Source organism: Anser cygnoides, chromosome 1, assembly GCF_040182565.1.
Source record: "Anser cygnoides isolate HZ-2024a breed goose chromosome 1, Taihu_goose_T2T_genome, whole genome shotgun sequence".
NCBI classification, from domain to species: Eukaryota; Metazoa; Chordata; class Aves; order Anseriformes; family Anatidae; genus Anser; species Anser cygnoides.
The window spans coordinates 39,710,304-39,736,066 of record NC_089873.1 but is presented as its reverse complement, the minus strand read 5'-3'; the positions used below and the strand labels follow the sequence as shown (position 1 = coordinate 39,736,066).

The following is a 25,763-nucleotide window of genomic DNA, read 5'->3' as shown; positions in this document are numbered from 1 at the left end:
AAGGAGAAATGGTAAAGTAATCAAAGAGGGGGAAGCTCAGATGCGTTCTGTTCTGTATTGGTCTCCATCCCTTCCATTTACTGTATAAGCCTTTTCAGTCCTCTTCCTACTAATCTACACTGCAATATGTAAGATGGTTAATGCTCAAGAAGGAGAAAGAAGGGGAGTCCGATGCAAGGGTGGATTGAAAAGTTCCTGTCTCTAGGACTATCTAAATCTAAAGGGCTAGTCATAAAATAAGAGATATGTTGACGGACTGGTCTTCTACTTTTTCTGGTATAGTGCACTTGTGTTTGTGCATGTGTGTGTCCTACTGCTCACAACACAGTTAAATACCAAAAGTGAAATTCTGGTCCTGCTGAAAAGGCTAAATCTACCACTGACTTCAGTCAGACCAGGACAACAGACTAGCATTTCAGGTAACACTCAGTACACTGGTTTACTCTGTATGTTCGAAGGCTTTTTTTCTTTACTTTTGTGTGACTGTTTGGTGCTATTGAACAAATGCAGAATTTATTGCTGGCAGCATGATGTTCCCTCACCCCTTCTTCTCTAAGAAAGCACTGAGGAGGAACCCAAAAAGGAATGCCATAGACAATATTGGGGATTTTGCACCATTCAGAGGGGAGGCTTCTTCCATTAACAAAAACTAATACCCCTTTCCAAATGCGTGTTTCCCATGACTCTGAAATCCAACTACTGGATTATCTGTATGTCTTTGTGAACAACTTTGGAGTAGGATGACTCCAGAGGAATTTTCTTTCATGTCTTCCCCATGCATCCACTGCCTTAGGGGGTACCTTAACAAGGTATTGCAATGACAGTGGGAAGCAGGAAAAAGTTTTTGAAGACAGAGATGCTTGTGAATAAGGCATATGCAATTTGGATTCTGATGTTTTGACCACTAACTTCTCTGGCTGAAGGTACTAAAGAAGAAAAACTATTCCATCAGAGAAGAAGCAGTGAAATAAAGATGCTTACTGGAAAATGTTTCTAATTTAATTTTGAATCCAGTTCCCTAGTCCTCATACACAACTAGGAAGGTATCTGCATTGCTGATAATAGAGACTGAACTACTAACAAATTCAAAGAAGCAAGACAGGTAGACTGATATATTTCTTGGAGCCCAATCACTGTGATTACACTCTGGTATATGAAGCTTCTCCACAATACCTATGGGAGTTAGTGAAGTACAAGAAAAAAGACATTTAGAAATGGATTTGACAGATCAGAAGATTAGAATAGAGAGAGAAAGCCTCAATTTCTGCTGAGTGGGGCATCAAGTTACAATTTTTTTGCATGTTCTTGCAAGAAAAATGTGAAAATTTAAATGTAAAAGATATATAAATACTTACAGTTTGATCAGAGATGGTAAAGAAGAGAAGGCATTGGGGTGAATAATTTTAATTTTGTTCCAAGCTAAATCCCTACAAGAAAAGCGAGTAGAAAATTACATACCCACTGAGTGAATATGGAAGTTTTCATACACTTGATTAGGGTGCCTAAATATAAAAAAGGTATTAATTACATGCAAATATTTTCAATAAACTTCTACATATCTCAAACTGCAAAAACTTTTTACATTTTTTTCAAATTATGTTAGTCAGTTAATGGTGTTAGTTACTAAGGTGACAACATTCTCTAAAACTTAATGACTTTTGCAGTCTAACTCTGTTGTTTTCAGCCTGCTTCACAGTTAAGGCAGCAGAAAGAGGAGTGGGGTAATGGACTACTTCTAAGAGCCCTCATGACATGACTAGGAACAGCAAATCCATTGTCAATAGGCTTATTTTCTTAATAACAATCTTCACCACCCCTGAAAAAAAAAATAATAAAAAACACCTGCAAGCAACTAAATTAAAAAAAAAAAAGATGGGCTTGATTCTTCAAAAACTTAAAAAAGTAAAAACTTACAAAAGTAATTTCCCAACAAATTATTCTACTGTGTCTATGTGAATACTAGAAACACATACAAGTTTGAAATCTATTTCTTACTGTTCTTCTTTATAGAGAACAGTGTTCTCTATAAAGATTTCATGCTCCCTAGAGATGATTCTTACGTGAACCTGCCATCAGATGCTAGTTTTGGCTCAGTATCTCTCTCCACCTCTGTCAGAAATGTTCACAAGTAACAGCTTTTATAGCTGGAAGTTTACATCTTTGAATTCATTGCTGCAGATGCTAAGCTTCACAGTGTTTATTCTGCTTTCACAGTTATGACTTAACGGATGAAAGATCAAAGCAAGGAGAAATAGAAACAAGGATGTTTTGGGGCAAACAGTGGACAGACAATGAATAGATAGTAAATATGCCCCATGCTTTTGAGAACTCAAGTGAACCACTGCTAGGGCCGTACTCACAGAGAACGAAGAGCAGCCAGCTGCCGAAAGGTGTCTGCTTTGATTTCATCAATTTCGTTATGATGCAAGTCACTGAAATAGCAATAAGAATCTCCTCAGTTTCAAAGGCACCTGGAGGACGCTCCATGGTAATTCAGACTATTTATGATCCACTTTGGTGCATTGTAAGGGTATGTATTTGGGATATGTCAAATTGGTCAGCAGTAACCAAATTAATGATGCTCAAGCAAATTTGTATACAGATGACTCTTGTTAGGCATTTTAGAATAGTTTGAAGCTTACATTTTTTGAAGTTTTTTACACGCAGTAAAACAGGGTAAATCTTCCAGCAGATTATAAGACAGATCCCTGTAATACACAAGAGAAGAAAAGATTAATATTCAATGTAATGTCAAAAGAAAAAGATTGCCTTTCCTTGTGTCTCTTCATGCTCAATTTAAAATAGCTTGTTTTTACAGGAGAATACAAATGAGTGGACTCAGTTATCATCTGTCATCTGTCAGATTTTTATTTCTAACTGAGAAGGAGATATGAGGGGAAAAGGTAGGATGTATTAACTCCATATCCTACTTTTGCAAATTCCTTGCATTGTCTGACAATTTCCTGCCTGAAGCATAGACTTCTGAGTGTTTTACAGTAACAATATCAGCAGTCTGCTTCAAGGGAGTACTGGCTTTGCATCACAGACTTCATGTTCATCATGTTTAACTTGACAAATATTTAAACCGTTGTAAACGATCTATTAAATACACATATACATATATATATTAGATACTCACATTTTGTCAGAGAATATCCTATATTTTTCTGGCAATAATCACAATGAACTGTAATCAGCTTTCCGTTCTACACTTTTAATTAAGCAGTATTGCCTCTGATCCTTAGAACTGTTATGTCTTATAACTGAGTGATGTGGTTAAAGATATTGGAACTAACTTTGAAATCAATCACTACATGGGAGAAAAAAACTCTTAAAATGACTTGAGCCAAAACTCAACAAATTACAGAATAACTGAAACATCTGGACTGATTTATAGTATAATCTAACTAATCAAAAACAAGCCCAGGCAATTTGCAGAAATTGGAGGGGAAAAAAAAAGGAAAAGAACCATACACCCCTCCCCTTCTCACTCTCAATAGTTTCATCGTATATATACATCTTGTTTGGGGAAAACTGAATTGGAATTTTGCTGGTGGAAAGAATATAGAGTAAAACCTTATACCTATAATTACAAAAAATGTCCTTTTTCACAATTATTTAATATTATCAACAAAAAGAGTAATCTCTTATCATTCCTGCTTCAAATCCTTTAAAATTGGATCACATCTACCCGTTTACTTTCTGGAAAAAAAAAATTATTTTCACAATTACTATTCTGATAGGAGCATTTTGTAGATTCTATATTTGACTTGTGAAAGTGGTGCAAGTAACAACAGCGCCTGATTTTAATGAGTTCCACTCTGCTTTTACTATGCAGAAAGGCTACCATTAATATATACACATTTCTGTAACAGCAGGGTTATTGCCCCTAATTTTGTGCTCTTCACAGGTACTCTGTGGTTCAGATCAGACATGCCAGAGAGTTCAAGTGAGCTGGAAGCTTCTAAGCCAAGGTAAAAGATGGTTGGGGATTTTTTGTCTCTTTGTTAATAAATGATGCTCTTGGCAGCAGCAGAGGGCCAGGGGTTATGGCTCTCTGTTGAAGTGTGTATCCAACTGTGCTGAGAGGAGTCCACCTTCTCAGATATACCTCTACTACAGGTGCACCTGGGAAGTCTCTGTGTTTATTCATCCACGTTTGGAAGCACTGGTGGCTAGGTAGGATAAACAAATTGGCTTTCCAAGCAGTGTTTGTGCTTGTAGGATTTGTGTCTCAGAGCGGGGTGTTCTGCAGTAACTGAGCCAGGAGGCTGCTTCAAGGTCACTGTCTCCAAGTAACTGGTTGGGTTCAGCACACCCTTATACTTCATGGTGCAGGCAAAACTCATCTGTAAGCTTAAATGTGAACTTGGGTACACATTGTAAAATGTGGCATGTTTGTTCCAGTCTGATGGGAACGGGGAAAAAGCAACTCTGTGTACATGACATGGCTGCCAAACTGGTTCCCTGCCCTTTTAAATGTCAGCTTCAATAATATTGGGTGATACCTGAAAATAAGGGATGTGAATTTTCAGTGGAGGCTTCTGCTCTTCCATGAACTGTACAATTTATTAATTGCTACTGTATTTATTTGCCTTCACTTTAGAGATTATTTATTGTTTTTGAATAGTACAGGGCATATTCAAAAGAAAGTCTGTGTGCAGACTTCCTTCTGGCAACAGACTGTTTCTGTCTTTTATCATTCTGGACATGATTATATTGAGTCCATCAAATAAAACTTAATTTTTCTGGAAACGTTCATGACATCCAAGCTGGTATTCAAATAATGTGTTATAATTAGTGTTATTTTAATGTTGGCCAGAGAAGCAATATCAAATGCATTCCTAGTGATGTAATACATAGAGGAAAGTGCTGTTGGCTGAATCTCAAAGAAGCGGACACAATGATTACTTTCGTTAGTGATTAAGCAAACTCCAAGGACATTTTCAAGCTAAAACAATATTGGATATTTGGTATAAGAAGTATGCCCCAACTATGCCAAATAATAGTCTATTAAAATTTCAGTCAACTACTTATGTGTGTTTGGAAAAGAAACTAAAAGAGAAGCATAAAAAGTACTCAAAGCTAAACTCCTTACTCAGTTATATTTTCTATTCACTTCACTGAGTTATCTTCCTCAGAAAGAAAACACTATAGGAGACAGAATGAATGAAAATAAGGCCATGTAGCTTTGCAGTTTTTAAAAGAAAATCGAGAACCATTTTAAGCTGTCCTAAAAATATGAAAATTAATTATCTTTTCCAACAATGTATGGGAAATCCTGACTGGTACGTGGATTGTGAACTTTTGGAGGCTGGTATTTTTGAGTAACATGGGGAATTGCTCCCTGCTCTGAATCCCTAGGCAGTTAATGTGATACACAGAAATAGCAGCAATTGGGTAATTTCAAAATCATATTGATTTCATTTGTTCATTAATCTTTTGCATTACTGTAATGTTATTAATCTTACTGAAACGTACAACACTTGGAGATTAGGTAGCTGGTCACAAGCTGATTTGGGGAGAGAGGTGATCTGTGCTCCTGTGAGGGTCCTGTTGAGAGCATTTATAAAAAAAAAAGATTACTTTTTAGAGATTGTAAAATATTTTTTTTTACAACATTCTTTAGAAAAAATAGTATCCAAAAATATAAAACAAAGCAAAAATATTGCTTTAGCACTTACAAACTCTCCAGACTTGTAGTCCCAGTCAGATCAGGAAACTCTGTTATCTGTGAAGCACCATTTAAGGTCCTAGAATTTAAAACATCATTTCAATATAATTGTGTTGAGGGATGTGTGGGACAGCTCTAACACTGCAATATATAAAGACAATTAAAACAAAATTAAACACATACAGAGTTCTGAGTTCTGGTAAGTGTTGAAAAGCAGATTTTCCAACAAGCTGGATGGGGTTATCATAAAAATGTCTGTAAAAAGAAAGCAAAAAAGGCATTTTATAAAAAATATTTTAAAATATTCAGAACACATTACATGATTGTATTATATGCAAGTGAGTATACTCTGTATTCTCAGCCACAGACTTGGTGCACCTCTGGGCTTTTTTTCACCCACTAGCCTAAGTCCATCAACCATATTTTGAATACTGAAGCAGTCAGTCTCCTTGAATTTAAAACCAGAAGCTTGCCAAAAAAAAACCCATCTCCTCTTTCTCCCAGGTTTGCATACATTGAAACCCAAAGATGAAGAACTTTGTTATGACATGGAGCCTGGAGAAGAGGAGGCTCAGGGGCGACCTTATCGCTCTCTACAGTTACCTTAAAGGAGGCTGTAGAGAGGTGGGGGTTGGTCTGTTCTCCTAAGTGCCTGGTGACAGGACGAGGGGGAATGGGCGAAAGTTGCGACAGGGGAGTTTTAGGTTGGATGTTAGGAAGTACTTCTTTACCGAAAGGGTTATTAAGCATTGGAACGGGCTGCCCAGGGAGGTGGTGGAGTCACCATCCCTGGAGGTCTTTAAAAGACGTTTAGATGTAGAGCAATATGGTTTAGTGGAGTACTTAGTGTTAGGTCGGAGGTTGGACTCGATGATCTTGAGGTCTCTTCCAACCTAGAAATCTGTGATACTGTGATACTGTGACATGAGACAAAGTTAGCAGGTGAAGAAGTCAGAACTTCACACACTTGGAGGAGGTTGACCATCCGTCACATTTGAGTTTCACTGTGTTTTTGAAGCCATGCTGCTTTCACTCATAAAATAACACTGCTCAAGATGAGTCACTATTTTTAATAAAATTGTTTTACAATTTCTTAATCTGAGGTTTGACAATTCTCAAGTATTCTCATGTAAAACCATGGGAATTAAGACTGGAATCCATCAGGAGTAATTTTGCTATCTTCTACATTGCCAGTAAAACGAAGAGACCTATAAGGAATAGTTCAACTGAAAGGTCAAGGCTAAGGCAGCAGTACTCACTCCCTTTAAATAGGGTATGCAAACTGCCACTCGTTCCATGAGGTTGGAAAGATATAAGCTTGTTCGCTTGCATTACTGTATGTTACACTCACAAAAAGATCTATCAGACAAATAGCCACAAATATGGTGTTTAGTTCCACATGCTCTACCAGGAAGAGTCACTGAATAAACTGTTATCACTTACATTGTAATAAGTGATGGATTACCCACAAATGCACGCTCGGGTATTGATTTGATGTTATTGCTATGAAATCCCCTACAAAAGAAAAAATGGTTTACACAGTAAAGAAAAAAATCGTGAAGGCATAATCTGTATTCACAATGCACATTGTTTTTTGTTTGTAATAAGGAAAGTGTTTGCATGTAAGGGTATATCCTTGTTTTCTGGGGAAGATAGAACTGAAAAAAAAGCAAAAGAAAAAGTAAAGCAAATAGTTAGGCTTCTGCACTGTTCTAAATGAGAGTGCCGTTCAGATAAAGTAAACTGCAAAATGGCATTTTAAATTTCAGACGCTCACAGTAGGCAACAGTGCTTCATAGCTGTATGTCATGTATGTATGAATATATGCGTATGTATATGTAATGTAAATATAGACATATATGAAATAATAAAATTAACAGTTAAATATTAAAAATTAAATAACAATAAAACAGTATATATATATTCCCGTGCTTGTTAAACTGCAACTATTTTTTTTTCTGAGATAAATGAATTACACAAATTTGTCAAGTAAATGATTTTATACGTTATATTAAGTCTCCCACAACCAACTTTCTGTTGAAATATTTTAGATGTGGACATGAACAAACTATCCAACGTAGTTGTGACTGCTGGATAGAGGACCAAATCTTTGTCTCATCATTAATCACTGGATTTTATTCATATGAGTAATTCTCCATTGTGAAAAACAAAAGAAACAACTAAGGTTTCAAAAGAACAATGATGATTTGTGTGGGAAACTCCCATTAGTTCAGTCGGGTATGAAAAAGGCTTCCCAGATTAAATTTATACATTTAGAAAGCCTCAAATTGTTCACTGATGCAAGCACACTTGGTCATTACTTGGACAGGTCCCACATTACTGGTTTCACTTGTTTAGTCATCATGCTACTGCTGATGAGACGCTGCAAGGCTCTGAATCCCTTGTTCTTCTGCATGCAGTAAAAGCTGCATCCATGCAGATGCGGAATCCAAGCAATATGAGGATCCCATTTCACCTAGAACCAGCAAAGAGACTGGTTTTGTGGCTGTATTGACTGGGATTCCCTGCATGGCAGAAAAGCTAAGCAAACGGCATGACTACTTCCCAGGGCACTGTCTGGCCCCTCATCACCACTCTGACTTCAGCCAGGAGCAGATTTTGGTGCATTTCTGCAAAATAGAGTCTAGAGAGCTTCTGAACTGGTTGGAAGAGAGCCTCTGCCCTGTGGCACTGCTCACCAGTGATACACCCTGCCCAAACCAAAGCTAGGTTATAGCCTGCCAGTTCATGTGCATGAGGAAAATTGCTTAGAGCTAACTGAACCTCCAGGTAAGAAGACTAGTAAGGCCACAGTGGGAAAAATTGTCCCACAGGTATTTTCAAAACTCAGTCTGGCAAACGTTATGTAGGCATTAACTTTGGGTAACAGTTATACGCACTTAGTTTGCACAGAACCACCCCTACAGCTGAGATTGCAAAATGCAGAGCCTCTGGAACAAACTGATTTGGCTCTGACTCGCTGGCCAGCCCTCCAGCTCTGAGTGGCTGCCTTGGTGCCTCCAAGCCACAGACAAAATGCCACATTCTGTCTTTTCAGCCCAGGCACACATTCTGAGAGAGAAACGAGGCTTGGCCCAGAAACCCCCTTGGTAAGGTACGCCTGCAATGAGCTGAACCTCCCTCTGCTCCCTCCGCCAGAGCCACACTGTTGACTAGCACGGGAGGTACCGAGCTGGAGTCAACGCTGCCTGGGGATTCCCTGCTTCGGAAAAAAATCCCAGGTCCCTACTTAAAGTGGCTTTATCACCAGCTTGTGATGCAACAGTGCTACAACTGCATCCAATTGCTATGTTACCTAGTTTTTGTAAATCTCGATGCTGATGGTACCGGTAATGGGGTAAATACTTCACATGGAAAGAATTCTGAACATGCACACCGTTGTGTACATTGTGTGTACAACGTGTGAATATTTCATTCATTCTTTTAGAATTCAGCTGTTTCTTACAATAAACTTGGCTGGTTTCTTTTCATTGTTGACATTATTTTACGGAAACTATGTCTGTGCATCCAGAAGTGTTTTGTTTACAACGTTACAAAGGAGTATTTACAGTGAAAAGAAATTGTTTTAATTTAATGGTGCAGGAGGGATGGCAGATAGCATCTAAACCTGATTGGCCAGTAAGAATGCCATGGTTTTTTTTCTTAGACTAGCAGATTGTGGGTTTTTTTTTGATTGCTTGAAAAAAAACAACTGTTGTGTTTGGGACTCAAAATGAATTATTGTGTTTATTATTCACTGTATTCCAAGGATGAAGTTCCTGAAAAAAATCTACTGCACAATGCAGTATAGAAGTTTTCAGAACTAGTATGCTCTAAACTGTATGTTGAAAATTATCTTTTATCCATGTTGGCATGTTTATTAGTTCTTTCTAGAATATGAGTTTTTAAGGATTACTGATAAAATCACCAGCATTAAAAAAGAATCTGTCACACACTAGACAAAACATCCTCCTTCCGAATGTAAGTGCTGTGCTTCTGTACTTACAATTCTTTTAGGTTTGTTAGTGTCCTGATAGCAGTGGGGAACTCGTCCAGACTGTTGTAATTTAGATCTCTGTGTGAAAACAGATTGTATTATTGAGGTTATGTGCTGCATTAAGGATAACATAGACTTGTTAGCATTTGTAACAAAATACCGTCTTCCATTCATTGAATAAGTACATACAGGCAAAAGCCAATAAATCATCAGAAGTGTATGGATGTTTTCTAACGGACTCTATTTAGGGCACATTTTCATTCCTATTTTTCTATCAGCATCCTATTTTCAGTTGTATCCTAGCTATTCAGCAATGAAGAAGCCAAAAGTGGATTCAGATACTACTAATGGATCTTCTCTTTTGTAAATCGCTTGTTATAACTTGGAAATTATCAACAGAAAAAATAAAAACCAAACCAAACCAAACCAAAACAAACACCTCTTGCCCATAATATTCAAGAACTTTGTACCATGAGCTGAATTTTACACGGTTAATACATCTCTTTATTAAGGTTTCATTTGCCTCTGACTCACTCAGTCTTTCAAGACTTAGATTTAATTCTTGAGTCTTTCTTTCATCTAATGTACTTTTCATGGTCTGTGAGACCAAGAAATTGGAGATACTGGAGTTAATGGAGTTTGGAAGGTAAAAATGATTGGGAGAAATCTTCCTCTGGCTAAAACAAGTGGGAAAACATACAGTAAGTTCAACTTTATCATTAACTATATAGTTAATTTTAAGCTTTGTCAGGATGCATATGGAGAATGTTTCTAACCACACACATTGTAGGAACAGTAGTTTAGCTAGGGTAGTAACCTCTGCTTTAAGAGCTGCTCATGTTGCTGTGGCAATTAGACTTCATTCTGTTAAACTGAAAGGGCTGTTAGCATACTTCTGCCCTGAGCATATGTGCATCCTTTAGCATTCAGGAGACACCTGAAACTAAAATTGAGATGTGCCTGTTTAGTGCAATGCTCCCTGAGCACTGCTTTGTGAGGAATACAGTCTGAAAAACTTGAGTAAAAGCCTTTTTGAATGGGCAAAACACAAATCACAGTTTACAATAGATTGAAATTGAAATAGTATCAGGCTGAAGTAATGCAGGCAGGAAACTGCTGTCTGAACTCAACAAGGCTTTCCTTCCTGCTTGTAAATCTCTCTCTCCTGCTTATTGACAAAAAGAGATTACAGGCGCGTACGGTTTGGTTTTGCCCTCCAGTGATATGTGATTTCCAGACCTATGCGTTGATGCAAACAAATGATTTTAAAGCTGGCGTCCATCGTTTACACAGAGATCTCTTTAGATTAGCTTGAAACTATCTGGAAACTGGTCTATACAGTACACAATTACTGCACTCGGGGCAAGTGCTGCATTCTCCTATCACAGCAAAATGGCTGCACCTACACTTATTCCCAGGTTCATGATTGTCCTCTGTGTTTTTGCCTCTTTCATGCCAGGTGGCTGGGACTGGGTTTGCAATTACTTATTCCATTGTTCTTTTTTTCCCCATTTTTGACCAAGTGCCATGTGAATCTCACTTGTGAAAACAAAACAAACTATTACATTTTCCTTCTTCCTTTCCTGTCCCCTTTTCCGGTGCTACACTAAGGGACTTCCTTTCAACTCACAGCAGGCTAAAAATTGTAAAACTGCAATTGTAAAACTAAGGGATCGATGCAACTGAAACCAGCGATTAAAAAAAAGGCCAAAACTTCTTGCTTTCTGATCTTATGAAAATACATAAACGAGCAGTACATAATTCTGTGGATGAGAAAGAAAATAGTTACCTTTAGACCAGCATTATTCAGTTTTGATACTTTGCTCCTCAAACCAGGCCTTTTACGTTCTGCCCTGGTTGGTTGAAACCTCTAAAATCTCTGGAAAGGATTCAGCTGAGTGCAGAAGGTGGCAGATAGAAAGATATGCACAGGTCTACTGTCCCTGTAGCATTTTTGGGTTCTGTTGTCTACTCTAGCAGACAACGTGTTCACTCATCTATGGCAAAAACTTGAGGCAACTTGAATCTTTACAAGCGCTACTCTTTATCAGAGCTCTTTAAAGACAAAAACGGATACAATTGAAATGTTCCTCTCTTCCCTTGCAAAACATATATAATTTGGCTATTTGGCACTTTTTCCAGGGGTAGAAAAATAAAATCATTTTATAACCCTCCTCTAGGGTGAGACAGTTTCTTAATGGTAAACATTTTCATTGTGACAGCTTCCCAATCTAGCTATTAGCTTTATTGATTAAACAAGACAAATAAATAGTACTAAACTAGGCAAACATAACTGTTCATGAATAGGCACTTCTTTTTGAATGCCCAGTATAGTTTTCAAATGTCCTTTCAAAAATTTATCAACAATGATTATTAAAAAGGCAAACTAATTTAATAGTAAAAAAATAGGATTTGCTGTATAGAGTCATTGTAAACCATCACTTAGATCCTGTAGCGATTAGGCAAGCCAAAAACCACGTTTAGCTTTTAGGCTATTTTTTATTCTTTCAGAATATTAATGAAAACAGTGAAAAAAAAAGGAAACAAATAAGAGGTCAACTCACAAAGTCTCTAGGCTGTGGAGCCCATCAAAGCATTTCTTTCCCAGGGAGTAGATTCTATTGTTATGGAGATGTCTGCAGGGGAACATTAAGCACACAGTCAGGAAAGCACACTACACACAGTGGACTTAAGCAAAACATTTTGATGCTTCAATCAAAAGAAACTTATTTTCAGGCATGCACCGATTATATGCAAGTCATGCTTTTGCAAGAGCATGTAGAGGAGGCACCTTCGCCAACCCTTCCCCCTTTCTCCTGACATCTCCCTACCCATGAGGGCTTCAATTTGATTCCGTACATGGGATTTCTTTTACAACCACCTAGATGGTCTAAGAAGGGTATATCCTGGAGGTCTAGGTTGAGGTTTGCATATTAAATACCATGCAATTGTAGACATATTCTCACCAGTTGTTAATTAACATGTTGCCTTAAGAACTGTGGGGAGTGTTAGCTGTATATATGGAAGACGTATATTCAGAAGGTGTTAGAGGGGATGGCACAAAGCAGGAGCAGGTGAGGAGAAGGATAATCAGGCAGAAATAGTCATTAGCCTTGCAGAATGAAAGAAGACACAAAGCCACAGGACAAGTCATAGCTTCACTGAGATGAGTAAGCTAATCAATCTTCAAAGTGCTTTAACTTGCCTTCCTTTGAAACTATAAAAACCAACAGCTACTTTCTCATATTTTCAGCAACTGAAAGAAACAGTTGCATGTCACATTTCAATCAAAAACTCCCATGTGAAGGCTGGTAATGCTGCCTATTTCTATGGTTTTTAGACTGACATAGAAAAAAAAAATATTCCGTGTGAAGCTCATTAATGTGAGTAGGTAGAACTTAGTGATACTTCAGATTGATTTCTAAAGAGGATGCTTTTTTTCCCAGCAGACCTTTATTTTATTCTGACACTCTGCTCTCATAGTGGAGGGAAACTAAGAGAGTAGCACTTAAAAGAAAAGAAGGTCTGTGAATGAGGAACTGCCAAGCACATGCCCTTCAATGCTTCATTCTGCTCCGAAAATAATTTTAAAGACCACAGAGCCTACAGAAGTTGAGTCTCCCTGCCCATGAAAAACAAGGTTTCTAATGGCAAAATACAGATGTTTCGTGGGTTTTTCTTTTCCTGTGAAAAACCTAATCATTTTTTTTAAATGACTACACTGAGCTGTAATGCTTTAGTTAGCATGAAGAGTGTCTACAAATTCCAATTACATTTGGATTGCTAGTGATCGAGCTTCAAACCTACACAAAATGAGCATGCATATTTGCAAAGAGTGGAAAATTTGCCAGACTGAATAGAGTAGGAAACAAACGAAAACAGAACCACACAGAAAGATTTTGACAGGCCAAAAATTTCAGTTATTGTAGATCATGAGGGTTGATTTAATTATTAATCAATACAAAAATCAGAAGACTAGAAATAAGCAGGGCAGATCTAAAATAAGGGAACCTAAGTGAGCAGAAGGAATCAGGGAATCAAAAGAGGTCATTTTCTCCTGGATTTCTTAACTATCCTCATATCACTGTATTTCTGGTATGGATGTAGAGAATAGCATTGAAGACATTCTCTATCTTAAGCATTGCTGAGATGTTTAGCTCAGTAAATGACTCCTTGAAAAACTTTAACTTGATGAGACTATTACTTGATGTAAATAGAGGGCAAAGATTGTGTGCCACAAGGCAGCTATTATCCCCCTATTATCGGTGCTCTATATGTTGACATGAATATATTAGGCACTAGGCAGAGATGGTGATTATAAAGCTCAATAAAGAACCCTGAAGAATGCCAGGTTCTATGCTCACACTGGAGTTAGAACATGCTAAAATATGCTAAGTGTCTTACAGACTATGGTTTCAGACAGCTTGTAAATCTTGAATATATTATTCTCTCCTTAATAATACTAAGATTTTCCAAACTATCCTGAAATAACTTCTCCCCCTCAGTCTCCTCCTCAGTTTCTCCAGCCAGTCTAGAATTTTTTCCATTTGGTGCATTCCCAGAAGATAAAAAACTGAAACCGTGTTCCAGAGTATTCCTTCCAGATTTCGGTGTGGGTTTTGCATCTGTTTCATTTAGTTGTATTGGTATGCAAACATATCTAAATACAAAACTACATATACTTTCTACAAAGGGAAATACATAGTTTCTACTGGACAGCATTCTTTCCAAGTCACCCAGAAAGCTTTCTGTTCATTTCCTTTTTCTAATCTTCTCTCATTCAGTCCATGCTGCCTTGGAGTCTTAGAAGGCAAACAGTTCATCTGTTTCTGTTTGTTTTGCTGACCAGATATGGTGATTTTTTTAAAAAAATCCCTTACATAGCTCTTTACTGGAGACGGAAACTTTTAAGCTAGATCAAAACAAGTGATTTAGCAAATGTGAGTTTAACTGTAAGAAGATGTAAAAGATATGCTTCTCTATTTTTTTTCTTTCAAATTTTGTTTTATAGTACTTATGCAAGCCAGAAAACTTAATTTGTATTCCAAAAAGGACATTTTCTGTAAGAAACAGTATTGACCTTATGGTAAAGGAGTATCATCATTAAGACTCATGCAAAAGTAGAAGGGAACTGCAGCTTTATGGCCCCAAGATACATCAGTTTAATACTAACATTGAAAGACAAAACTGAGGTTTAGTTGACCCATGTATATAGCTATTTACCTATTGTTTGCCAACTAGGGAGAGACTAGAGGAATGTTAATTATTAAAGGTTTTCTCAAGCAATGCTTAAATTAAACATTGCATCTTCAAGCAATTTATCACAAGGAGGTCAAAGCTCTGCAAAGAAGCAGAGATTGTGGCTAAAAAGCAATCGATAAAACTTACAGAACTACCAAACTAGAGAGGTTTCCAAAAGCATAGTCTGGTATGTAATGAATTTTATTCAGTGCCAGTGTCATTGCCTGAAGTGCTGGTAAACTTCTAAAAGCTTGGACGGGTATTTCTGTCAAAGAATTATCATCTAGCCACAGGTGTCTAAGGGAGACCAAGCCATTGAAGCAGTTGGGGGGCACATAGTTGATGTGGTTGGCATCCAGGCGTCTAGGAGAAAAAGAAATAAAGAAAATTGACTCTGAGAAAAGAACAGTGGATTTACACATGAAATTATCACCAAGAACACAAGGATAGGTAGGGGTTGCCACATCCATCTTTCATTTCCTGGAGATTCTACATTTCCATCTTGCTTGCAGCCTTATCTGAGACCTCACGTGGTGAGATCTCTCCTAGTCAGCTGGCTTGCTGCAGACAGCTCTCCTTTGGAGCTGTCAGTTCACTGAGAGCACAGACTAATCACTTCTGAACAGATCCTCTCTGTGGATCAGGCATGAATTTGTTTCCTTTCCAAATTATTTGAAAGTATGGAACAAAAAAGTATAAGAAACTCAGCAAGACATTCTCTTTCAGAATCTATATATCACTGAATCATGGTGCCAAAAGCCGACTTTGGTTTCCATTTGCCATCCACAATTTTAAAAGCCAAAAATAAAAAGAATTTCTGAGTTTCTGCTCATGTTTTACACCTTCTTAAATCCTGTGTATTCCAATGATTCTAATGAGCAATGAGGTTAACATTTTTTAATAGTGGAGCAAAGTGTTTTTAAACAGAGGTCAGTGCTGCTAATGCAAATTATTTACTTTGAAAAGTAAAGTACTTAATACACTTCAGTTGCTGCAGAGCCAACAGAGGGAGCTCAGTTGCACATCGTACCTTTTCACAGTCTGCAGGTGATATCTTGCTTTCACACTTCTGCAAATAAGGATTAAATCTACTGAAATCTTTGCAGATATGGCACTAGAAATACTATGTCATATATTCACTGGCTTTTACTTTCTGCAACTTCATGAAATATCCAGATGGTGACCTGTACTCAATACACTTTTTCTGCTTTTAATATCTTGTTTGTAACATAAAAGACGCTCTCTAAAACTTTTCTTGAAGACATCTGTGCAGAGAAGTAATTAAGTGAATGATGAAATAAAAACAAATTTAAATAGAAGTCTGAAAACACTGCAGAACAAACAGACACACCCAGGGTACAAAGAAGTAATTCTGTACAGCCTAAATTCGGTCTGTTTGAGAGAAATGTAATACTCTTTGTGGCGGACATGGTAATCTCTTTATTTAAAGCTGCTTCCTCATTTGCAGTCATGTAAAATGTCAGGTCCATTCTATCTCCTTCTCCATGCTTCTTCTACCAACTGCATGAGAACAAATAATGAACGCTAAGGCTCTGTGCCAGGCTGGCAAATAACTGAGACAAGGTCAGTTGGAACAAATTTATAAAGTTCAGTGTCAAAGCCCTTGTACAATTAAATTTTCAATATAATAACTGACATGGCAGGCAGCAGAGACAGAGCTTCCAAAATAACTCAAGGGTTGGTCAACAAATGGGTGAGGCTGGAAATGTTTAGAAATAGTCATGCTGTACCTCCCCCATTCCCCAGGCAATGAGCATGCTATGCCTGTGTTTTCAAATAAGGTATAATTTGAATGAGTAGATGAGGTTTCTTTGTGTTTTGGTCAGAAGTAAATTTCTTCCCTGTGTGATGCTGGTATGTAAACTAAGAAGTTACAGTTGCATTAGTTTGACAGTTACACTGATTAAAGAATGGAGGCTTTATTCAACCTAAATGTGTTACTGCATTACAGTCAGCATCTTGTTCAATACCAAGGCTGAGTGTGCAGCTCTGGCTTCCCCGTTGACTCCAGAGGAGTTACTCACAGAGCCCCTGGTCACATGTTGAAGCCAAAAGTCAGTTGTTTCTATACGATCTTGTGGCTGAAATGGCAATATTTCTGTTGTCCTCAGAGAGGTCAGGATTTCTACCTTATCCATATTCAGCAGCAAATCAAGGAAACAACTTTTTTTATAACCGAAGTTTCCAAACATAAACCCACCATTAGCTACGTAAGCAAAATACACGAAATTGGTACTGCTGTAACATAAGTGAGATTCTAGGTAGTTGGATTACTCTTTGAATAAACTTTGTAAGAAAATGAGAAGCTACAATGATCTGAGTTGCAAGCCCTATTACTGGACTACGTATCCTACCAGTGCTCATAAGAAGTACTGCCTCAAATGCATTTTGTTATCTAATCTTTTTAAAACTTCCAAGTACCATTTTCCCTCTTGCAGATAATAAAACATTTCAGTAGTGGTTATGTTTCCTGTCATACTGTAGGTAATGCACACTGATGTATAAAGCATTGATCAAAATCGCTGTTTTCAGCCAATTGTTTTACATGTGCTGATCAAAGTTTTGGCACTTTCAGAACTAAACCCATTAACTCACAAACATGACCCTATTTATAATTGAAAATATATAGATAACATGTGGTGAGTTTGAAAGCTGCTATTATATTCCAGAGAGAACCAATTTAAGGAAACAGAAAAGCTTGATCTCTTCTGATAGGCGGCATGTAAATAAAGCAGCCAGTATGAAATTCACCATGAGCTCACTTAAAATGTCCAAACCTTTCAAAGAAAATGCTTGAGCTATGTGGACTGTATCCCACTGGTGTTTCCTGTGACATACTGTGAATGCTATGACCATATGCATTATAAATGATGAAAAGATATTATTCATATAGAATTGTAAACACGACTAATTTACTGGTACTCCGAAAAGGGTGAAAGTAGATCTTTGAATAAGTTTTGATGCAGATATTTTGATCAGTTCAATATGAACGGACACCTAGTTTTACGCCACTGGTAGGTTTCTAAGGCAATATATGTATTTTTCCCTTTCTCTGAGTCTTCTCTCGGAGTGAGCCCAGCTACCACCTAGTGATATACCTGCTAAAGACATTCCTTAATGGCTTGTTGGTGTGTCTTTCTCATTCATTCAAGATTAAGTCAAATGCTAGGTATGGGATCAGGAAGGAAATTTCTCCCAAGTCATTCTCCCCTCTGAAATAAGTATCTATTACATGAATTGCCTCTTCTTGCAGTGATGAGGGACTGAATACAATGAAGGGACTGGGCAAGAGGAAAGCTACAAAGACAGACAAAGAAGTCAAGAATACCATGTTTCTTCTGACATTCATTTTAAAATAAGACATGCAAACCCAAATGATAAGGACCTATACATCACAGGCGGGGGGGGCAGGGGGCTGAGAGCACACGAGGGCTGATTTCAGGCACGGCAGACTAACAAAGGGCACGATCCTCCCTCTCCTACCTCCTTCCTCCCGGCCTGACCGCCTGACCAGGATCTGTTATGTGGGGAGCATCACACAGGCCTTGCTGCAAGGTGTGGGGCAGTGATGGGGAAGTACTGGGGACAGGGCCTGTCTAGGACGGGTGTCACAGGCAGGATGGGGTCACCTGCAGCCCCACCACGACAAGCCTGTGGTGACATGGACCCCCTCAAGGGTTTGTTGATAGGAGTTGGGCTAAAGCCCTGTGTAAGGAATAGCAAGAGTGACATCAAAACTGGCTCTGAAAAGTGGTTGTAATGAAAACAGAGCTGGCCATTGTGAGCTTGGTTTTTCAAATGTGGCCCTTTAAGCAGGATATCCCCTTCAGTCCACAGGGGAAAATGCTAGGACTATTGTGAAAGCTTAATTACAACACATCAGCGCAGCGGTTCCCACAGCTCACTTTCAGCTCTGCCCTTGTATGGGCTCGTACAGGACCGATACAAAGAACCCTGAGCAGCAACAGCAAGACTGAAAGAGAGAAGTCACAAGCCGTAATTTAGGAGCGTTTGTTTCTGTCCACTGCTTGGTGTAAACTCCATGTGCATGCAAAGCAGGAGGAGGTCTCAACAACTCTGAGAGTTTCAATCCTTAGCATTTCTCTCCATATCCAGATATTCTGCTCAGGTGTTGTGGTAAACCTGCATTTAAGATGGTGTGCCAGGATGCTAGCACGACGTATACAGCACAAACATCCAGTTACAAAGCTATTTTCAAACTAAGACTGGCCCCGAAACCCCAGAAGTTGAAAAAAGTGGGGCCAGCAGGACTTTTTGGGTCATCCTAGGAATCTGGCCGAACACCCAGATCTGAAGTCCATGGCCAGACATTTTGTGTGACCGCTCCTGGCCTCCCGAGCAGGTGGCTGCATGCAGAGCACTGATGGGATGGTCCCAGGGGTGTACGAATTGCCAAGTGACCCCGTAGGACAGCTCAGCCAAATCTTAGCTGGCGCTGGTCGAAAGTGTGGCAAGGACCCCATTAACAGCACAGCTTGGTAGATGGTCATGGCCAGAGCCTGGGAGCACTCCTAAGCACTGTTTGCTTTGCTAGGCTGGCTCTAGCAACAGTATGTCACTGTGTGGCGCCTAGGAGGACCTCCTTGGAAATCTAGTATGAGCCTCGCATTGCTAACCTTTTCAACACCTGCTACTCGTCCTCCTCCCACAGATGGAGGTGGGGTTCAGCCACACAGGAAGATTCTTCATCAGCAGTTCTCAGGTTGAGAAATTTCTCTCTTTACAGATATGATTAAAAAAAAGTGCTTATGAGATTGCTCAGCAGACTTAAAAGAGTCAGATGTCTAGTAGCTTCTACTGAATGAAAGAAAACATCCCTCAGCAGCCTGGAACTGCTCATCTAGTTCAGACTATTTGCACCCTGCTTTGAAAGCCATCTGACCCTACAGCTGGTTGTGCTAGGGACTGGACCCAAATAAAGGGGTAGCATACACAGTTAGGGGATCCTTGCACCTCTGCCTTCCTTCCAGCTGCTTATCAAGCTAGAAGAGTGTCTGCGCTCTGATACTGGGCTAGTGCTCGATGTTTCAGTCCCTCTTCTGTTACCTAGTGTGCCCTAGGGCTCTAGTAGCTCACATGGTTAAAACATGCAGCAAATGCAATGGTGAGTTTTGAGACATCTTCATGTATGTGTACAGATGCATGCATGGGTACACACAACCTTGATTAAAACTGTGGGAAATTCCTCCTTAGGGAGTTTTTGGGTAACTGTTGAGGGACTGGGTTTCCTAAGAAGGATAAAGCCTTCTATAGGCTTCATTACCATGGGCTGTGACATGGAAAACCACAACTAAATCTCCTGTCTTTTCATGAAAACAATTCTCTTCGGAGAATGCGATTTCATCAAAGTTGGTTTGTCTTTTAACTAAAAATCAGGATTATTAACACAAACATACCAGAAAAAAATGTTTAAAGTTAACGCTTCTGAAAAAAATGCTTTTTAATTTCAAGACTGAAGTGGATGCATTTCAGAACTCTGTGCCATCAAAGTCTTCAACTCCTTGCTCAGATTAAGAATTTCCTTTGCAATGTCACGTATTTGGAGGAGTAGGGAGAAGGAGCTGAAAAATCAATTTTCTGACTGGTTCCAGCCAGGCAGATTATTTAGAAAATCAGAGATGATTTCTAGATAACATTTTATGTAAAACTGCATCACCACCATATGCACCAAACTTACAAACATATCTGAAAAATAAAATTGAAGTGATTTATAAATTCTGTCAGAAAGTTCAAACAAATTTAATTGATATTATTTTGTTATCCTGTATCTGTAAAGTCAAATTATTTTAATTGATATTATTTTCTTATCCTGTATCTGTAAAGTCAAATTAATTTGCTACACTAAATTCCAACTTCGCAGGTTTTTGATGGAGAAAGGATAGTTTATTTTTTCCTCTACCAATGTTTCCAGCACTTTGGAAGAGGGACTGTCTTGTATTCTGCCCTGTTTCCTGCTATTAAAGTAAAAGTCCTCTTAAATTTTACAGGAATGAAAGCAGCTAATGTGTGTTACTGTAAATAATGCTTGTTTTTAAATAGCCTTGATGACTGGTTTGGCATGGGCAGTGACACGGTACTTGATCTGTTCTTGATTTTGACCATTCCTGTCTGACAACAAAATAGGAAAAGCTGCTCATTAATAATGATGCCTAAACAAGCAAATAAAGTGAGAGTTGAGTTTCATCTGTAGTATTCACTGCAAAGTATTGTATTACAATAGTCTCAATAAAAGAATAGCAGAAGCTTCACTTTCTTATCAGTGATACTAGTTAGACTTTCCTCCTTTATTTAGTAACATGTGCAAATAAAGATCTCCAACTTATCAGTTGCTAATAACCTAAAATTTATGTTAACATGCTCAGGAAACAACCTTTAAAAAACCAAACAAACATATTCTTACGTTATTTCCTGCTTTATCAATCCCTTCTTCTTCAAAAAATACTTACATGATAATTCTGGTACCTAACTGTCACTAGAAAAGACAAGATGATTATACCACAGGAAAAAAAAAAAAAAAAAGAAACCTATTTAAGCAAATACTTAAATTCAATGAAAAGAGTTGGCCAGACAGCAAGTTGTTAATTAATAACTATATTTGAAAAATAAATCAATATACCTATGTAAAAGGCTTTTGGACTATACAGATATATTTAAAATTATTAAAAGCCTTCTTGATTTAAAAGCAGAACAGAGATATTGGAGCTCTGGGAAACATAAAATCCAGACACCATTTGCTTACAGTCAATTCCAAAGAAAAGTGAGTAACAGGAGAGAGAGCATTTAAGTGGCACTTCAAACCCTGCTGTCAAGATCTAAGTTGTGACACCAGTGATTGTGTGTTGGTCGTTTTCAGTCATGGTATTTGAGCTGTTTCCCTCTTTTTGGCTTAACAGAAATGACTGCCATTTGAATTGTTAGGGCCAGTAATCCAGATAATTTTTATTCATGATACAAAAAAAAATTATACCCCATATAATAAGCTGAAGATATCCTTCTGCTGAACTTGGAGATAACCACATCTCAAAATTCATATGTTCTGGTTACTTTCTTAAATCCTTATGCCATAAAGGGAATCGGAGTCCAAAACAATCATCACCCAAGCACCAGTAGCTGAACTTATTTATTAATCAAAGTAGCACATCACGGTTGTTGATTATTGAACTATGAAGACTTCTAAAATTGGAGAAGATTTTAATGTTGTTAAATCTAAATTTTCTGCTTAAGAAAAACAACATGGTTGTTTGTTTTCAGGCAACAGTATTACGGTTCTCTCAGATTTTTTGCTGTTGAAGATGAAACACAATTTTTTTTTTTGGTGTGTGGTCATTTCTCATTTCATAGTATATAGTGAATACTGCCTGCTGCCTGAAGGCGACTGATGTACGCTGAAGGTAGTTCAAGCCTTAGAAAATTTATGATTTTAGTATATATCACTCAATCTTGTCGTGCTATTCAGCATACCAACAATATAAAAACATGGATGAGAAAGTGGAAAGAACTGGTGTTCATCCCTGCAATACAGCAGATTTTCTTGCTTTCTGTACCGCAGGCCATGTAACATCAACTAATCTGGTTATCAATATCTATACCTGCAATGTCATTTTTTGAGCCTGGAACTCGACAATAAGGAGGGAATATCATCCAGAAATATCTTTTTGTGCAAAAATTTGTGATGAATTTGTATAGTAAGTGAACATGGAAAACTTGTGTTTGTATACATATATATCATGTGCGCACACACAATTATATATATACTTATATAAAAATGATTTTAACATTATCCTCTTCACATTCAGTAAGGTAGAAAGATGATTAGTATGATTTGCCTCTCTACATGGTTGCCCTTCCTGGGTGAAAACTTAAAAGGTAGATTTTAAGTCCTGTCACCAGTTTTCAGGTTTTTGCAACTATACTAACCTAAAGAAAAGGGTTAACAAGGCTTCCAGAAACCATGCCACCTGTTTAGTTAAACATAATAAACACAAGAAGTTGTTATCTTACAGAACTTGCCTTTGTGTAGGCTTTTAACCTCTTAATTACACCCTTGAAAAGACTCCTGCTATTCTGAAGTTTTTGAGAAATAACTCCTATTGTAAATCAGAAACCAATGCAAAAACCACCATGTGAACAGAAAATTCCTAGACTGTATGAAAGAAGAAATTGAATCTCTGCACACCTTTATCTGACAGGCACAACCCAGTTTAAGCAAACAAAAGAATAATAGTCTTCTTTTCCTCAAAGAGGTCTCTTTCGCCAGTGATCGTCTTTCAGCTGATAGTAGCTTTTCTGTACAAACCCGTATCGTTCCATCTTGGATCTGCTACACAGCTGTCTAAAGGTTTCTCCTGACCACTCCTATTCTCCCTCTGTTTCAATTCTGTCACAAAACACCACTTCTTTACATAGAATACACAGTGTAACTATGTTTGGTTTACTTCTTCAGCTTCTTCACCTATGGAAAAGAGTATTTGCAAAAAAGAGTGGGTGAGACCGTCATTTTGTTTAGAAACTGTGCTGCAAATTCAACAGTCTCTTTCAGAGCAACAAAGGAACTCTTGTTTGCTTGGCTTATCGTGTTTTGGTCCAGAGTGTGTATAGCATGATGTGATCTCAGCAAGATTTTTTTTTGTTTGTTTAGCAGAAAGAAAATCTAATATAGTCACTAGACCAGCATTTTCTCATGACTTTTTAAAAGATCAAAGGAAAGAACTGTAACCTCAAAAGTATATGGCTAAGATATTTCAGTCTGTGTCTGGTCAATAAAGAAAAAAGGCACTGACCAAATAACAATTATAAGATAATTAATTCTTAAGGCTGTTTCACCTTGACAAACCTTAACGAATACTTTGTATATTAAGGAGGTAAATATTGTTCAAGACGGACATAGGCACCTGGGAGCTAAAACAGAATAATGTGAGCCTGTGTAGTGGTAAGTTATACACAGATGACAAAATTTTGCTAGAAATCAATTCATTTCATTAATTCTGTTCTTCAGATTTTGGCTGAATTGAATGTATGCAAAAGATGTTAACTTTCTGGTAGAACTTCTTTACACACAAAAAAAGAAGACAGCATGTTTAGCACAGTATGCTTCCCAATCAAAGTATCTTAACTGTAACCAGACTAGATAGCTTGGTATATGTGCTACCCTTGTCATTCTTAGACCAATGATGTGGTAATCACTGCACACTGTAGCAACATTTTTTGCAATAGTTACTTGAACTTCTCTAATGACCTCTGATGACCACTACAGGAAAATAATCTTATTTCAAAGTAGTTCTGTGAAAATATATGGTGATCAACTAAAGCACACAGTCAGCTGACCAGCTGATGCTTTTTGTATGTCCAAAGAAGAACGTGCCTGGCTATCTTAAATCATCTAGATACTTCATCCTGTAGAAGGTTGGTAGATACTTTAGAAAATTTAGACACCTTTTTTTTTTTTTTTTTATACTGTGTGAAAATGAAATTCTGTGGGTAATTCAGAAATGGAATCTACTCTGCATCCTGCATTGAGACAACAAGAATGTCTTTGTAGTTGGAAAATGTGAACTGCAATTGCAGTACAAGGCACTAATGATAATCAATTGACTGAACAACAAAATGGCAGGGGGATTTCAGTAGAGGTAGATGTAAAGTCACATCTCTGGGGAAAAAGCAATTCCCACTTGACATGACAAACTTCTGAGTATCCATAAACATGCTATGAATTGGTCTTGAAGTTGTAATAAGTGTGAAAATCATAGCTTAGTGTTTACTAAGGGTTAAAAATTTAAACAAGACAAATTTTGGGTGGTTAGCCGGAAAGTGAATAAAAAACATCCATAACTCCTCTCTACAAGTCTGGGGTGTGTGAACACTTTCAGTATTCTGTGCAGGTCTGATTCCTCCCTGACTTGTCTCAAATCCATGGTCAAAGAACTGGAAAGAAGTTCAGTACAGAGTGACAAGGATGACAAGATGCAGGGAACAGCTCCCATATAAGAAACAATTTAACATTAATGACTAATGGAGATATGATAGAAGTCTATAAAATCTGGGGTACAACAACTGTTTACACCTTAGTCCTACATCTATCAGCATCTATTACCATCAAGAGTGATTGTAAGTTCCAAGTACATTAGAGGAGGTAGTTCACCACACTATGCAGAGTTAGCTGATCAGCAGATATTCTGCCATAGAAAATAATGGGTGTTACATTGGCTCAGAAAGCAATTGTACAAACTCACAAAGAAAATCCTTTAAGAGCTATTGAGTTCAAAGAAGCTGTTCAGTGAGTCCCTGAGTCCCAAGCTTTGGCAGATGGGACAGTTTACCAAGGGAGTATTATTATATTCTTCTCCTGACCTTTTAGTTTTCCTTTGGCATCTGCTGTTGAAGGCTGGATACTGGGCTAGGTCAGCTTTTAGCATGATGCGGTACAACTGTCCTTATGTTATAGAGCAGAAGCACATCAAAATAATTTCATTCATACCATGAAGCAGCCAATCCTCACTCCTGGTCTAGGAAATTTGGCAGGAGTTCTGTTAAAACTGAAGCTTGTGGACTGAGTCAGAACGGCACAGTCAAGAACAATAAATATGGAGACCAGCCTGAAGCACAGAATATAATTAAGCATCCTCTAGTACACTTTGTTTCATAAGTTAATAATATTTTCCATATTGCTTAAAAAGAAAAAAATTACAGCAAACGAAAAAAAAAACAACACAAGAGTTTCGTTTGGGATTCTTTCTTTTCACCTGTAAAGAATCTTAACTAGAAACCATGGGAAAGACCAGTGCTCAAGGGACCATATTCTTGACCCAGAAA

The 25,763-nt window shown here is 37.9% G+C and overlaps 1 protein-coding gene across 2 annotated transcripts in view; it reads right to left on the bottom strand.

The window, feature by feature from the left end:
* LGR5 (leucine rich repeat containing G protein-coupled receptor 5) overlaps positions 1–25,763 on the bottom strand; it is a 92,364-nt gene that overhangs the window by 13,831 nt on the left and 52,770 nt on the right. The window contains exons 5-14 of one of the 2 annotated variants that reach the window (XM_048065416.2): positions 15,060–15,275; positions 12,236–12,307; positions 9,681–9,749; positions 7,118–7,189; positions 5,858–5,929; positions 5,685–5,753; positions 5,482–5,553; positions 2,643–2,708; positions 2,361–2,432; positions 1,356–1,427 (exon numbers count right to left, since the gene is read on the bottom strand). In XM_048065416.2, coding sequence (XP_047921373.2) covers positions 1,356–1,427; positions 2,361–2,432; positions 2,643–2,708; positions 5,482–5,553; positions 5,685–5,753; positions 5,858–5,929; positions 7,118–7,189; positions 9,681–9,749; positions 12,236–12,307; positions 15,060–15,275 — 852 coding nt within the window. The remainder of the gene's footprint in view (positions 1–1,355; positions 1,428–2,360; positions 2,433–2,642; positions 2,709–5,481; positions 5,554–5,684; positions 5,754–5,857; positions 5,930–7,117; positions 7,190–9,680; positions 9,750–12,235; positions 12,308–15,059; positions 15,276–25,763) is intronic. The other variant, XM_048065417.2, reaches the window with a different exon arrangement.